This window comes from Papilio xuthus, unplaced genomic scaffold (assembly GCF_000836235.2).
Source record: "Papilio xuthus unplaced genomic scaffold, Pxut_1.1 DF826945.1, whole genome shotgun sequence".
Taxonomy (NCBI): domain Eukaryota; kingdom Metazoa; phylum Arthropoda; class Insecta; order Lepidoptera; family Papilionidae; genus Papilio; species Papilio xuthus.
In genome coordinates this window covers 976,930-994,775 of record NW_013531704.1, presented here as the reverse complement: position 1 = coordinate 994,775, position 17,846 = coordinate 976,930, and the positions used below count along the sequence as shown (strand labels likewise).

Here is a 17,846-nt window from a genome sequence, read left to right as displayed (position 1 = left end):
GACAGCTAGTCATTGAATAAAGCGACCCCTGTCATAAAATTTAAACGTGTAGTTACCAAGTAAACGTATTATGTTTCTAGAATTTAAAACATGAATAAGCAATCTTACGAAATCTCTATTTGAGCTTGAAAAATACAAGCGAAAGTAAAACATCGTGGAGAGACACTTAAATGATTATGCGAATTACGTATAAAGAATTCGTGCCTGATCATCATTCGTTACTCGTCATTGACTATTGAGAAACGGACTAGGTAAACATCAGTCGTTGTTCTAAATAAATTCTGTCACTTTTCGCTAGGGTGAGAAAAATTACAACTTGCACTTGCACATTAACATTTTACAAACAAAACAACCACACAAGAAAGTTTCCAGCTTATTGTTCGTTTTTATTTGACAGGTCCTGTCATTTAAAAGTCAAAGCTCTTCGTATATGTATTGGTGAAATCGCTTTTATTCGACAGCGTTGCGAATTCGGTGCAATCCGATACAATCCGATAGAGTCGCATGTCGAGCGTAAACGGATACGAATGTATTACGATATTTAGATTGAATTTAAAATTGTAAATGCTCACATTTCGGTGTTTGTCAACATTTGATATGTTGGTAGCAATGTCGGATAGAATTGCTGCTATATATCAAAATACATAAAATAAATAAAAGAAAAATATACATGAAAGACTTTGATGAATGTATACCAAACATCTTACTTCTTACTAATATTATAAATGCGAATGTTTGGATGCATGGATGGATGTTTGTTAAAAGCTAACTCCAAAACGTCTGCATTGATCTCACTGTAATTTGGCATAGATGTAGAACATTGTCTGGAATAAGACAAAGGTTACTTATTAACTTTTTTTAATTCCGTGCAGACGGAGTCGAGGGCAACCGCTAGTTTTGGATAAATTCGAAAATATAGTACGTTAGCCTACTACTTTCACTCGTAATTAATTTTACATTTATCGCCGCACTTCGTTACTTTAAAATCACATATCATATGTGTAACTACAATAAAAATATTCCTTCAAGCTTATAAATCAATAGAAACTCAAAAACAAAAAAAAAGTACTAACACACATGTGCTTGAACAAAACCATGTCGTTATTTCCAAAGTAATTAAGTGTATCCGCTATCACAAACACAAGTAGCACTTGTCAACAGTAGATAAATGAGGGCTTTGATTTTCCCAAGACATTCCGTCCCCCTCGTGTCATGTGGTGATAACAACGCACACTTTGTGTAGCTAATAGTGACAGAGTCAACACTGTTATTCAAATAGATGCAGCGATTATGCGTTTGTACGATTTTCTTATATCATTTTCTCTAAGTCCATATAAATGGGAAAGTTTAGATAAGTTAAGCATCTCCTGAACGACTCAACGGATCTTAATGAAATCTGGCCTACATAGATAGTCTGGAAGAACACGTAGGCTGCTTATTTTTTTAATTTCGCTCAGATGAAGTAGCGCACGACATCTAGTTGTAATAGTTTTCTATTAGTGTTTTAGATGTCTATTTCCTGTCTACAATAGTCCTATTTTATCTTGTTTAAATCACAACTATTTACAGTTAGAAATTCAATTTAAAATATATCAGGCACTTTATCTTGCATGTAATTTTCACTGAATAGCTGTCGTCCGCGCTTAATTAAAAATACCTAATAAGTAGCCTATGTGTTCTTCCAGGCTATGTTCTATATATGTGCCAAATTTTCTCCAAATTCGTTGGGCGGTTACGGAGATATCTTCAAACAGATATCCATCCATCCGTCCATCCATCCATCCAAAAATTTGCATTTATAATATTAGTAAGATAAGATAAAATGGAATCAAAATCGTGAACCAACCATTTTTAGTTATAAAGATTTAAATTATCCTTTATACATAGCTAATGGTATATACTATGTTTATACATACCACAGTTGTATGTAGACGACAGAGTTTAAAAAAATATTTGCCTTTGATCAGCATGTTTCCACGTAACGTTCAGTAAGTTTGTTATAGTCGTAGTGGACACGTTTCGTTGTCTCGTAGAATTGTTATCAGATGTGCTCTACACCTGTTTGTTACCTATTTACCAAGAAATATGCGCTCGGACATCGTGTGAGTATTAAAAATTTATGATTGGGATCTTTTAAATTGTAAAAAATAAGATTTAAGGTAGCAGATATATCAGCAAGGATTTTTTTTAATATTTTTTTGGCTTAGTATTGTTATTGGACTGTTTGAAATATTTTTTATTGTTTTCAACCGACTCCAAAAAGGATGAGGTTCTCAGTTCGTCTGTACGTTTTTTTTTAATTTTTGTCTTCAATATCTACAGTTTACGGAATTTTCCACCAACCTTTTGGTAGATATTTTCCTCCTTAAAGCGATATATAAATATATATTTGCGTTTTGCTTACGAAAGAGCAGACATATGTTTGTTGGTAGCTAAGGTGACCAAAAATTAGCGTTGAATCGGGATATTCCTGTGTTATATTAAGAAATAGTATTTAATCTCTTTATCTGCGTTTTGCTATACAGTCAAATCCATCGAAGGTCGAATAAAAGTTGTAACAAATCAGTTTATAATTCATGTACATACTAGTTAATACAAGGTTGTCACATTGGGTGCACGTTTGTTTGCGTATTTCACTGGTTACGTCGTTGTCCGGATTCGAACCGGACGTTGGGTAAAGGCTTGCGAAATTGTACGTTTGTAGTTACATTTGTGTAGGTTACTGTCACTGTGAGAGATGACCATAAATAGACGAGGATAAAAAATTAACTTGCTGTCCCTTTCTCTTTCAAGTATCTTCTCTTTCTTATGTTGGGACATTTGTGCAAATTTGCTAGTTACAAAATACACAAAGGATTGTTTACTCAGGTGAATTATTTGTCTGTTTTTACAGTCTTATACAAACATATGTAAGCAATTCAAATTGCTTAAGAAAGTTTAATTTAATAAAAATTTTGTTTTTTGGTTGTATAGTAAAATTAATTAAGTCGTAATTTGCTTTTAGTTGCATTGCATACCTTTTGAACAGGTCACCCAGAGTTTCTGAGAGCAATACCTCCGTTTAAAACATATTGCTATCTCTGTTTTGGCAAAGATAATGACAAGGACAACTATAGTTTTGAAACTGACTTGAAGTTTTTTAATGAAAATTTTGGTATCAGAAACACACGGTTAATCATTTTGAATTAATTTTATTAACGTAATTATTATGAACAATGTCGCATATGTGTAAGTGGGTTATAATATTGAAATGTTTTTCCGTGTACGTAACAAAAAACGTAATTTACGTATTATACGTATATATAATCAGTCACTTTTATTTTGAGTAATTTCAGATATAAAATGCTGTTTGACTTTGTATTGCTTTTTAAACCCGTAAACTCAAAAAACCTTGAATAATTTACTACTTCCTACAATTAATCTTATTATCTTACTTCTTACTAATATTATAAATGCCAAAGTATAGATGGATAGCTGTTTGTTTGAAGGTATCTTCAGAACGGCTGAAGGGATCTCGATGAAATTTGTCGCAGATGTAGAACATAGTCTGGAACAATATTCCGCGCAGACAGAGTCGCGGGCAACAGCTTGTATCATTATAAACGTTGTATATGTTATTTTATATACATTTTATAATTTAATAAATAGACTGCTCATTTAGAGAGGTCCAAGTTTTGTTTTGACGTTCGTATTGTAATCGCCGATTAGTCATTGCAGCTTTTAATAATTATGACAAAGGAAGCGACGTATTTTGTACCGATATACTTATAATATGTACATATACAGAGTGTCCCAAAATTCAACGATAAAACGTTTTATCGTTGAATTATGGGACATTCTGTATACATCAAAGGCGAGCGTAGTGTTTGTATACAACGTAGGGTTTTTATTACATAAGGTAAAAATATTATTATGTAAAGTAAAATAAGTTGAAGTGAAAGTAAAGCTTTAACTGAGTGAGTTATTTAAATTTTATTTTATTTCAAAACATCAAATTGATATTCTGTTATTAACATCCTACTCTAATGTTATTTAAAAGAAATATTTTCATTAAGTCACGTATACATTGTAATTATTTTTATAATAAAAATTAATTGGCAAGTTATTAGGACTTTTAAGCAATAATAATGAATGTTAAAAGTGATTGAACCGAACTCATTAATTAGCATGAATTAACAAACCAATTCTCATAATCGTGGAATTTGGTAGCCCAAACATATTGCTCTGTTTTTTTTTTCAAAGTGAATGAAAGAGACGACTATTTGTTTTTGTACATGTATTCGGCGATGGAAACTCACTGTTAGGCAATAGTAAACAATGGATGTAATTTGAATAGCAACAGTGACGCACGAAAGTCGCGATAAAACGTATAGTTCTAACCAAAAGGTCACGAAATACTAAGTCTACAACAATAGGCATAATATTATATAGAAATAATAGTGGACCCGACAGACGTTGTCCTGTCTACACGTCTTTAATTCGAATATTATTTAAAATTTGACACTGCGATGGTAGCGCCGTCTGTCGGATCCAATGTAAAACATTCCAAAATCAACAACTACTAATAAATTAAAAATTAATTAAAAAAAATTTTGTCCAGCGGACAAAATTGTGAATCTAAAACATTCCTAGATCCCCTTGAACACACAAAAAATTTCATCAAAATCGGTCCAGTCGTTTGAGAGAAGTTCAGTGACATACACACTCAAAGAAGAATTATATATATAAAGATATTTTCTATAGACACGAATGTCAATTGAATTTCATCAATCTAATTAATATAAATACGAATGGTTGGATGGATGGATGTTTGTTTCAAAGTATTTCCGGAACGGCTGCATGGATCTTACTGAAATTAGGCATAGATGTAGAACAAAGTCTGGAAGAACACAAAGGCTACTTACTAATTATGTTTTTTTAATACCGCTCGGACGGAGTCGCGGGCGACAGCTAGTTCTGAAATATATCTAAACAAGATGCTAAACAAGCTGTCGACTATGTTTTATATGTATGCCAAATTACAGCAGCAGATCAGATCCATGCAGCCGATTTGGAGATATCTTCCAACAAACATCCATCCAAACATTCGCTTTTATAATGCGTAAATGGTTTAAGTTATTATATTGTTAGTAATATTTGTGCAGGAAAAACGATGGTGTGAATGAGGAAATGAAAGGCTAGCGAAATAGGGACATAGCTTTGACGTAAGAAATTAATACATCATATGCAATTCAAATCATAATAACTATAATTAAATTGCATAATCTTTAAGTTGACATCACAGATGCAATTTAAATGTGAAATTTCTTACGTAACTATTATAATATTAATCAGTTTTATATTTAGCGTTACATCCTAAATCGTACCGGAAGCCATTTTTTCAGTATCTCCTTTAAAAATAGCATTTTGAGTCAAACTATATAACATTATAACAATTAAAAGATGAAACACAAAGAAACGGAAACAAAATTAATTAATCGTGATATTCACACCCTTATGTCAATTACACAAGGTCTATATTCCCATGTGTGCCTGCACGGAACTGCATCCATTGAGCTCTGGTCAAGGGCGCACTATGGAATGCTGTGAGCGCACTAATGGATGTTGTAGAACTTTTTGTATACTTTTTCCGTGAAGGTACAAGGCAGACTGGAATTTAGCCTACATTTGCTTTTAATAGTACTAATATTTAGTAGTTTTTTTTACACATTTTTAAAAATAACAACGTATTGCTAAGGGTTAAAGTCAACACATAACGAGTATTTTTTCTTGTGCCCATAATGCTTGGTACAGACTTTACTTCCGCACTCAGAGTCGGTAAGTGTCTCCCTTAGTGCAGATTTAATGTAAGAAATCTGCACTAAGGATCTTCTTTATTGACCAAATAACTAATTTGAGTGTGGCAGAAATACTACAAGCGTGGTCTCGTGAACCATATAAGATTCTTTTAACCATTCATCCTTAGTTCCCGAGTGAATGTAGGCACATGTAAATACAAGACAGGCCGTAGACTTAAGAATAAGATACTGTAAGACATGCCGTCTGTGTTTATAGCGTGCCTTTGGTGCGGTCTGCGTACTAAACGTTTACCGCTCTGACGCATTTGAAGCCGTGATGTACGGCCAATTTAAATTCTTTGAATTCCGACCAATGTTATGAACAGTATACAGATGTTTTGAGAAACCCCTTATCCGTGTATTATGTTTAACATAGATATAAGATTAGCTAGATTTGTTACTTTACATATCTTTTTATGTACATTTCGTAATCAAACATGACGTCTAGTTTAACTCTGGCAGTTTGTGTTGACCTCACGTTTAGTCTTAATGTCTCACTTGATTTAGTACGTAAATGTATTAGACTATAGAGAAGCGGACTAGGCAAGAGCTACTGCCACTATTCGCAGGGGGCGAGAGGTAAAGTTGACTATTATTATATAGCGCTATTATTATTAATGAAAGCGATTGACAGGTCCTGTCTCTTCAATGTCAAAGAAATGTACGAAGAATTCGTTCGGGGTGACGTAACGCACCCCACAATTTACGTACGCGTAACGCATTGCTGCGTATTTCAAAGAAACTTGTACGAACAATGCGTTTGACTCTTTCGTAACGTTGGTCGGAATTCACGGCATTTATGTTAATATTAATTGAGTACTTGAGAAAATTTATATATTTTGATAAACAAATGTAATTAATAAATAAAATTATATAATTTCAACGTGTTAGTTGAATGTCTAATTATATAAGTTTTAGGTTAAATTTCGCTTTATATAAATTTTATAATTTATTTCTATGTAATGTGGTCTATGTAAATTAACAAATTAATTATATTTTCGGGTATCATCTTGGGTAATATTTATAATAAATTATTTCCAAACAGCAATTTCCTTTCCGCCTTTTACTCAATATTGCAAATTGTATTAGGTAATTTGTTAAATAAAGCGTATAATTTGCTTTACCTTGTTAACGGCAATAGGTCAATGAACTCTTAAACAATAATAAATTTTTACCCACGGTTATTTTATACAGCCTATGGATATTAACCGAGAAATCACGAAAGAAACTAACATATTAACAATACGGTAGTAGGGTACGTATATAGTATAGGTCCACAGTACAAGTACTCTCAGGCCCTTTACAGTTTTGTAAAAATAAAGTTTTAGAAGAATATTTTTCTGATATAGTTAAGATTTGCAGCAAAATACTAATTTCGTATATTTTTGAACGTAGTACCACTTTTATAAACATCTAAATTCTATAATATTGATAAAGCAAGATATAATGATTTCTCTATTACAAATCTGACATCATAGCCGGACCGGAGACTTTCATAACGCGTTGGAAACTGTACCAATGTCGTGGACCTGACGTCATTCTGCTTTCTCAACACAGCGGATGTCTTTCTCTGCGGATTCGCAATTTTACGTTTTACGTAGTCCCCATTGGAGAATTAAAAACATATGCTCTTTAAAAACATATGTTTTTTATGAGTTCCGGCATTAAAATTAATTTGTACTAAAAGTAACACAGTAATTAATTTAAAAAATAATTAGTTTTGTCCTGAGAATGTATTTGAAGGTGATATTAGATTGTGGCATGGATTGGAGCGTACTCAGAGGGCATAGGACTTATTACAAGGTAACGCAATGTCTTGTACTTTCTAAGCAAAAAACTATAAATACGTTGAATTAACTGATTATTGCATTTATTTCATATTGGGATATAAACAAGAGAATATGTAGCTGACTAAAGATATCTAAAACAAGTATCGCAGAAGCATTGATGTCTTCTTTGCGAAAAAGTGCGCTTTTATAATCAATAAATTCTTAATCTTCTTACTAATATTATAAATGCGAATGTTTGGATGGACGGACGGACGGATGGATGGATGTTTATTTGAAGGTATCTCGAGTACAGCTCTATGGATCTCGCTGAAATTTGGCATAGATGTTGAACATAGTCTGGAAGAGCACATAGGTTACTAATTAGGGTATTTAATACCGCACGAGCGGAGTCACGGGCGACAGCTAGTGTTACATAGACTTTAACATTATGGGTAAAGTTACTATACAAAGCAGTTTCTTATTATTTCCTATTGTTTTGAAAGTGTACGTCATCAATGTAATTAATTCGTTCGCTTCCATTGCTTTGAGATGGTAATCATTTAATTGCGGGATCTGTAAGCACTGTAATTGTTGTTTTTATGTTCTGTAGATTTTACATGCCTATATCTTTATGTGTGAGAACCGGTTTTTTACCTATGAGTTTCCACTACCAAAATACATGTACAAATACATATAGTTATCTCGTTTTTCTTCAAACAGAGAGACAGAGACGACTAATTTTTGAGAGCTTTATTGTTCTCGAAAGGTAGTTGTTACGCTAGTAACAGACTAGAACCGAAAGAACCAAGCTGGAAATAATTGTCTAACTGTGGGTTTCTGAAAAATTCCCATTTAAAATATATTCTTCTCTGTTTTGACAAAGATGACGATATGTTTTATACAGAGATATTGTTGTCCAAAATACACGGTTATTTTTATTTTTAAAAATCTCAATCGTCATAACGTCATAAATATTAATTACGTTTATTTTTGTATCTTCATTGTTTTTGAAGTACGCTTTATGTTAAAAGATCTCCGTGACAGGTTAAAGGTGGTCACGTCAGCGTGACCGGCTAATCGGGCACGTCTCGTACTTGCCGAGTTCAGAATATTCTTCCATTGTATGCTATATGTATGCATATATGTCTCTACTATTTATTAGAAGGAAATAAAATGGTTGCGACTAATGCCTAATGGCTAATATATAAGCTTGTGTTGTCTTTTGTTCTAAAGATAAATTTCTGCCACATTTAAGACTTTATTTACCTTTTGTCTAACTCTAGTTTATTGCAATGAAGTAGGTTTATGTGTTTATAAAGTTTTCCTTTTAAACTTATTACCTTTCTCAAGCGAAACTATAAATGTACTTGAACATCGGCTATAAAACACGGTTGTATGTTTATGTATGAAATTCCTCAACAGGTGTGGATCGTACCATGCACGGCTCGGCACTCGTTTTTGTTGATGCTCCGAGATCAGCTGACCTTTAGTGCTCTAGGTTTTATCTCAATGGTGCATTAATAATTGAAAATGAGATTACATGAATAAAATGCCTATAGATTCGAATTAGTACTGAACATTATGAACGTAATATTTCAGACTTTATTGACAAAACCAGCGGTCGCCCGCGACTCCGTCTACGTTCTATATGTATGTCAAATTTCATCGAGATCCGTTCAGCCGTTCTGATGATACCTTCAAACAAACATCCATCCATCTAAACATTCACATTTATAAACTTAGTAAGAATTAATAACTACTTAAAAAGACAAATAAATATCGTAGTCTAATGTATACATTGTAGACCAGAATGAATACTTATCCGTTCTTGTCTTTGGTAAACAAAAAACTTTCCTTCTCCAATGTAGATAATAAAAATTAAATATTTGTATGAGATGCAGCGTAGTTGATAGGTCATGCAAGACTGGGCGGTGTCGTACCGCGCGGTGCCAGGCGCCGGCCACTTACGTACGATTACTGTGTTATGTACCAACATGTTCAAATAATTTATATTCTACATCTCAATTATTACTGACTGAAATAACGACCCTACAAGATAAGGACGGGGAGATGATCCCAATTATTACTTCGCAGGCAAAGAAATTACCGACATACGATTAAAACGCGATAGTATTATAAATATGCATACGATTTAATCGTCCTAAAAACATGAAGAAGTATAGCAAATATAGTCGAACCTGGATAAGCGAGAGTCCGAGACCGCAATATTTTTCTCGCTTACAAAGGTTTCCCTCCCGAGTTTCTCGCTTATGGAGTTCGTCCGTCCAAACAATGAGTCTCGCTGATAGAGGTTTGATTGTATTAGTAAAGAACACTAGCTTTTTTATAATTGTATTGTCATCGTTATCGATTACTTCTCATAAAAATAAATTTTTGATACCCTTGTCTGCATCTTACTAAGGATTATCTCTGTTGTATGTCACACGCAATTGATTAAAGTTGGTCAATTCCAGAATGTTCCACCAAACTAATGGATACTATGATTATATTAATTATTATTATTAATTTTCCAGTGCCCGTTGAGTGCCCGTAAAAATGTTGAATGCTATAACAAAATATGAATGAATGTTATTCTCTCAGGTTAGCCTAAAATAGTACTTATAACTTTTTGTAAAACGAGATGTTATTTTGTTGTCTTGTATGTTACTATAACTTTGTTAGCCAATGAGATCGTAGTAAATATATATGTACATACTATTACTACACAATAGCTGCATAACTTCACGTCACAAAAATAAATTATAAATTCGCCCTTGGTCGAGAACTCCTAAACTCGATTGGTATACGATTGTGACAATTATTTCTTGGTAACTAAAGTAGAATATTGCTTGGCGAATATGAAATTGATGTGTCGAACAAAAAAGGATGACCGAATCATTATTCTTTATGTAGTTACATTATAAATTCGAAAAAAATGATCTCTCAAGCAATTTTATTATATATTTATTTAATTTCGTTGTGTGATATAAGGCAAATGAATATGGCCGCGAAAGCTAATCATTACTGTGTCCAAAACATACTCAGATCCAGCCTTGCGTGGCCGATAATTATAAAGGTCGTTTCCAATTGAGATGTACAAATGTCACACTCCTACACGATGCGACCTCACTCAAGACGTCCTTGTTATACTCATTTCCTTAATCTCCCTTAATATTTTTTCAAATTATCAACTCGTACTTTCGGCTTATTACAAAAAAACAAAATCGGGTTTCTATTATCCACTTTAATCTTTAACAAGTCTCACTGTGGATTTCGAAGTCCTAAATCTCCGTTTAAAACATATTGTTTCATTTCATATATTTGGTCTTAGAAACTCACGGTAAGTCCTTTTGTATCTGCTAGTTCAAAGCAACTATACGTCAGAATACTTACTGCTATTTAGGAAGTATTACAATAACTGATTTAAACGGTATCTTGTGCTACCTACGCATCCCTAGCAATCACATCCCGACATGATGCACCCACGCTAACTCTGTTAACAATGATTACAATTACGTTACAGCAAGTACTATTTTAAGAACGCAGTGGTTTCCTGGTTAGAAGATCTATTTGTTAAGTCGCTTTTCGAACTATAATCATCAAAGTGTCTAGCTGTCGCCCGTGACTTCATCCACACGGAATTAAAAAAAAAAACTTCATGAGCAATCTATGTATTCTTCTAGACTATGTTCTATATCTGTGCAAAATTTCATCAAAATCCGTCTAGCCGTTCCGGATACCTTCAAAGAAACATCCTTTTATCCATCTAAACATTCAAATTTATAACATTAGTAGGATTAGGATTGATCATCGACATTCTGATCGAAAGAAATAACGGTCCCTTTATTTGATAAGCACAGTCTTGAATAGTTTTAAACAAAGCAAGAAACAGTTTAATAAAATATCATGTTTACTGACATCTATATGTATCCAAGTGATCCTAATATTGATTGTTATTTATCTTATTTATAAAATTCTCGTGTCACAATTTTCGTTCCCATACTCCTCCGAAACGGCTTGACCTGTTCTCATGAAATTTTGTGAACATATTGAGTAGGTCTGAGAATCGGCCAACATCTATTTTTAATCCCGCGCGGACGGAGTCGCGAGCGACAGCTAGTTATGTAATAACATTTACCTTCTAGACATTGTTAAGTCGTCTACAAGTATAGGAAGCCTTGAGTTATATTTAAAGCCGCGAACTACGTCAATTGTGATTAATAATTAAACTGATATTGTAACATTATGTATGCTATCAAATAAAGTATGTATGCTTCGTCCTATGAATATAGTATTCATACAGCGTTGTGTATTCATGAAGTATTCTTGTATTCTTGTGCCAATGTTTTGAGTCCGGGATGGTATTTATAGATCGGTTCATTTGGATTCTGTTTTGATGTTTACAGAACGTTTGTATGTTTGTTGAACATTGGATGTATGAACTGTAACATGTTACAACATGGCCTAAATTAACTTCTTTGTTTAGTTTTGTAACGTTCGTTTATTTATTTAGCTTTTAAATGATATAACTATGTGTTTCAAATGTGTAAACGAAAAGCTGTTGGTTGAACTTCAATGTACCAAGCGATTTGGGCTTAGACGTACTACAGCTTCTTTGAAATGAATACGTCAATTAATTTTTAAAGTAGTTCCTTAGTGTAGATTTCTCAGATAGTATCTTCCCTAATGTAACAATGACTTTGAGGGTGTTTTATTTCAATCTTATAAAGTAATTCTTTTATATTGTTACAGAGGTGTTTTCCCATGGAAAAGCAGTTCATCAAAGACACAAGAGTCGACAACTACTGGTGTTACTTGGCGTCTCTTCGGCAGCAAGTCCACAAATAACCTGTCAGTTAAGACTGGCTCTGAAAGTCAGAAGTCATTGACCCCGGTGTCATCGGCTGCTAATACCCCCCATCATCACAAGAGGCAAGGTAGCTCCGCCAGTGAGAAGCAGTTTGAAGATCTAGTAGCAAGTTCTATTGCCCTTATACAACATGACAGGTGAGTTTTGCTAGAGTTATGAACCAAAGTATAAATTCTCTCAGGAACAGTGTCACAAGATCTTTATCGGCTTTATAGGGTTGTTTCTTAACATATATAGTAGTTTTAGGTTAAGGAAAATAAATAAGGTTCTGTATAAAATTCAAAATATACTGACAGTAGGACTGACTATTTGTATTTACAGACTGTAATGATTAACTGACTGATGACCAGACCGAATCATGAATATAGACCATTTAATCATAATAATATCACAATAATTAGGTTTATCATAGTATATTTTATAAACAAGCCATCAAAATAATATTTACTACTTATTTATTAAAACACAGGACCGGCCATTGTGGTAATCGAAGGCCTTCGTTTAACAGTGGAGAGTTGTGATAAGAAAACATGTATTACATGCAGTTTATTTATATATAAAAATACAGTATCAGTACTTATTTTGTCTATTTGAAAAAATAAAGAAAAAAATATCGATCTATTTTTAGTCGTAGAACTTTTTTTAACACTTTCACTGCGATAATGATTTCTATGTTAACTTACAGGGCGAGTCGGTGGCACTGAAAGTGTTAACAATAGTTATATTAATGTAGTTTCTTCGACTCGTTGCAAATCCAATAATAATACTGTAATTGAGAAACCAAATAAGTAGGATGTTAGACATACGGATGTTGTACAATAGCACAAATAGTTGCTACGTGTTCTTCTGGAAGTATCGTTGTAATTGCTGGAAGTAACTCACAAAAACAACTTCCCTTCTACATGTGAAGTGAACTTTTTTATGTTTCATTTGTTTTATATTTCGTCTGTTTAAAATTTTTATACATCGTGACTAATTTTAGATACTGGTGTGAAGTGATACCATAATATTTACAATAGGTTTCTTGGTTGCAAATAATTTCTTTTAAATTTCAAATAACTTAAATTGATCATGGAATCATAGATTATCTTGCAATAAACTGTCAAATATCGTATTTTGTTTTCATTTTTGTTACATATTTACGGACCTCAGTCCGTAGTTTAGTAAATTATGTGGGTGTGAAAATGAGGTTATACTTGGGTGTGTAGCCTCAACAGGACATTCAACTTTATCGACCTTTAACTTTGTAACGGTTCATATACCTATAAGTATATTCATTTTTTGTTAATAATAGAATATGTGTAACCGTGACTCAACAGCTAAAATTATCAAGGTTCCTTAGTATGCTTTGAGGTTCATTAAGGGATTCAAAAATTTACTCATAGTAGATCCTTTTCAGAATTTTGTGTTTGCGACCCCTTGCTGCTACACCGCAACCTTGACGGGTCTTTCGTGAAATTCAAGGGTTTCTGTATCAGTTTAGGAATTACTGCGATTAGTGCGATTCCTGGTGAGAATAGATTGGTGGTCGCTGTTCTATAGAATATTCTCCGAGCTTCGATCGCAATTTGAAGCAAGTTCGTGACTTGCTGTCGGACGGCTGCGGGTCGCAATTTGCGCAGTTGCGATTCCGCAAATGCATACATAGATGCAACTCATGAATTTGCTTATTAGATTAAATTGCAACTTTAGAACTGTTCGAAATGAACTGACGGAATGTGTTTTATTAATGAAAAGTAAATGCGTATTGGCCCTTCTACAGTCAAGTATGAATTGTATTTAAAATATGCTATATTATAATATTTGTTTCTTTTCAATGCGCGTGAGAACAATCACGACGTTAAGACTTCAAGGTAATCTAGTAAGAAATATTTTTGTACGAAATTTACATAAGCTTTATATTCTATGTTAAATTGCGTTTAATTTGAAACGCTATAATTATTTCGTTTGCGTTTAAAAAATTCTCACTTATGTTGATAGAATGCGTGGAAATAGAGAACGACTACTAATTATTTCTAGAATTAAGTTCCATAAGTAATACAAGTTTACCTCACTTGTATTAGGATATTTTGTCACTCTCTTATTTATTTCGAGAAAAAGAGACGGCAATATGTGTGATTTAAAATGTCAGGCGAATTTCGCGGTAAAAATATATTTCTTGGAATGTTATTTTTAATGTATTAAAATTTTCGTTAAGGTGGTAACCCTGTGAATAGTAGAGGCGGAAATACCGGGTTTTAATGAGAGGCCGCGGCATTGCAATTTGCACGTAACTGCAGGGCTTTTTGTGCCCCATGCAAATGATGCGTCGTTAGGATTTGTTTTTACAATAGAGTCAGTCATTAAAATGATTGCATAAGTAAATGTATTTTGACACCCCTACAGAGGTAAAATAGGAGAAGTTGAGCTTTTAATTAAAAAACGTATTTGGGCTGCAAATTATTAGACGAAAAATGTGTTAACTTATCTTTGTGACTTTAGTTAATCACGTATCTAAAATTTTCAATTTTAGACGAATAGGCAAACATTTTTAAAGATTTTTAATATGCATATTATGATGTATATAAACACTAGTTTGATACATAGATTTATCTAAATGGGTTAAGTCTATGTCACCCTTAGTTCCGATTCTATAAATAAAGTATGTAGCATAAGGGTAGTTGGGTTCATTCCTCTCTTACGACTCGCCGTGGACTTTAAGTATTTACAGAAGAGTAGTTACCGATCAATTTTCAACTTCGTTAATTTATAATTAGACAAAGAACAAAACAAATCAATGATAAGACGTTAAATTTCAATGAAGTTGTCAAGAAAAATTTATATTCATTTGTGTTCAACTTTTATTTCATTGGTAATGTTTCTTCCAGATATTGAATTTCAATGTAACTTTGGAGACAAAAGAAAAACAATGTTTAAAATAAAACAGTAATATTCTTATTATATTAATAAAACGACATTCGAAACAATGATTCTATTTCTTTTAACTGAGAAAATATTTTCCACAACGCGATACACCCCCAAGCGATATAAGTTCGACAGACATCTAAATTGACTTGAATTGATTCGACATAGCTATAGACTATTCCGTCTGGAATAAGGGTCGGACCCCTCATTATTTACAACAGCAGAAGGGAATTATTATTATGGGGAGTAACTCAGTAACGCTAAGGTCATCCCTTTAAATCTCATCCTTCTATTTAGTAACTACTGGCTATCGCTTGCGATTCCGTCCGCGCGGAATTAAAAAAAACCTTAATAAATAGCCTATGTGTCCTTCTAGACTATGTTCTATATGTATGCCAATTAATCGCAATTCGTTCGGGCGTTCTGGACATACCTTCAAACAAATATCCATCCATACATCCATTTAACCATCTAACTTTCACATTTATAATATTAATAAGATTAGTAAAGTAAGATTATTGGCAAAGGAATTAAATGATATTTCAAACATAGTACCATTAGATATAAATAAAGGTATGTCTATCTCTTTCGATCCAATGTTAGTGAGTGTGACAAAACAAGCGAACTTATTTAAACTTCTTCACGAGTCGATATTTGAATTTCTTCGAAATAAATATTAATAAGGTTGTTGCCGTCTAATGGTGCTGGCCGAAAGACGGCGTTAAATAGAAAAAAAATAATCGTCTAAGCTAAAACATAACATACGTAAGGTATTTGACCCTCTTTTTACCATACTATCGTATCGTATAAATCTTGAATATTCTAAATACGGGTCGTTCAACTGTATACTATTTTAAAGCCTTATAAAACTATGCATACCTTTACAAATAAGACTTCACGCCTCTTTAGTTCAACAAGGCTTGGCAGACATTGCATTTATAAAAAAAAATAAGTACGGATTATAACATTTAATATGTTTAATGCGTCCCGGAGGCTTAATTTAGTCCACTTTCCTTCTTCACCCTTTTTCTTATAAGGAAAGAATGGGAAGTGGAAGTGGACTTTCCAGATGAGAGGATGCATGGCAAGGGAGGATATTTTCTTTCTGTGCACCCTCCGTCGATTAAAGATAGGCAACGCATATGCAATTGCGTATGTCTATGGGCAACGGTCACTTTGCTATTTCAGCGATTACAGTCGGCCGCTCGCTCGTTTGCCACCTTATGATATAAATAAATAATAATAATTGCTCATTATGTAATGAAAAAATGTCTCAGATTTCTTAATGCAAATAGGATAACGTGTTTATTAGATGCAACACGAATTAAAAAAAATTCTGAGTAAAACACGCGATGTTTACACGTTTGAATAGGTTCATTTGGTTGAGTCGTAACATGTGCACGCTAACACAACTGGGGTAAGGTTTCAGTGTTTTTTAGTAGCTTATTAACACAGATTTCTTTATAAATATTTAGAAGCAATTTTGTGTTCGCAACATCTCTAATGTACATTATATTTCCAAACAATATTAAGTTTTTAATATATTTGACACTGTTGTATATTTTCTTCAAGACAACGCATATACGTTAGGGTTGCCATAAAATATTACGTTACCTCAATCAAGTAGCAAATATAATTAGTTAGTTAAGTTATCGATATGATCAGTATTTTGTAAAATAAGTCATCTAGATTCTGCTCTAAAACAAAAAGAATACAGGATGGATGTTCATGTCATCTTATTTGTGTTATATTTAGGGTTGTAGAGTTTTCAAAAATGATCTAAATACTGGCGGACAACAAAAAAAACATAAATAGTAGTTGACCAGGTCACATAAATTTTACGATGTTGTATTTGCAGGCCATCCAATCTGCCTGCTAAATGCTCGGAGGAGGCAATGCGGCATCGTCTGGAGCATGCCCGTATGGTGCAGGCGGCGCGGCGTCGTGTGGAGCGCGAGGCGGCCGCGCGGCTTGCACGCGTACACCACGCGCTGCGCCACGAGGAACGTCTTGCTACGCATGCGCACGAGTGGTCGCGAACTATACTGCCCGACTGGCATAACATGTGAGTTACCTACATAAGTTATATTACCCTGAGAATGTAAATCCAGATCTGTTTAACTAATCGTAGATTTATTGTACTAGATCAAATATTATATGAACGGTTATGAAAGGTATTTAAATACATTTTAAAATGAAGCTACAGTGTATATCTCTTGAACTCTTCTGTTTTTGTGGTATTGCACCAATAAATAAATAGTAAAAATACTTCGGTTTAAAGATCTTTATTTACTCATAAAAAACACAAAGTTTCGCTTACAATGAGTATAAATGTAAGATATAATATAAGGGCTTACGGGCTAATACAAAATATAGTAACAATATATAAAATTAGTATAAATCAAAAACAGACCTTAGTACGTACAACTATAAGAAGTTAAATTGAACAGAAATTATATCTAGATA

The 17,846-nt window shown here is 33.3% G+C and overlaps 1 protein-coding gene across 1 annotated transcript in view; it reads left to right on the top strand.

The window, feature by feature from the left end:
• The window catches only part of LOC106121288 (TBC1 domain family member 12), a 30,811-nt gene that overhangs the window by 9,552 nt on the left and 3,413 nt on the right, over positions 1 to 17,846 (top strand). The window contains exons 2-3 of the mRNA XM_013316887.1: positions 12,359 to 12,613; positions 17,239 to 17,445. Of these exons, the coding sequence (XP_013172341.1) occupies positions 12,359 to 12,613; positions 17,239 to 17,445 (462 nt within the window). The remainder of the gene's footprint in view (positions 1 to 12,358; positions 12,614 to 17,238; positions 17,446 to 17,846) is intronic.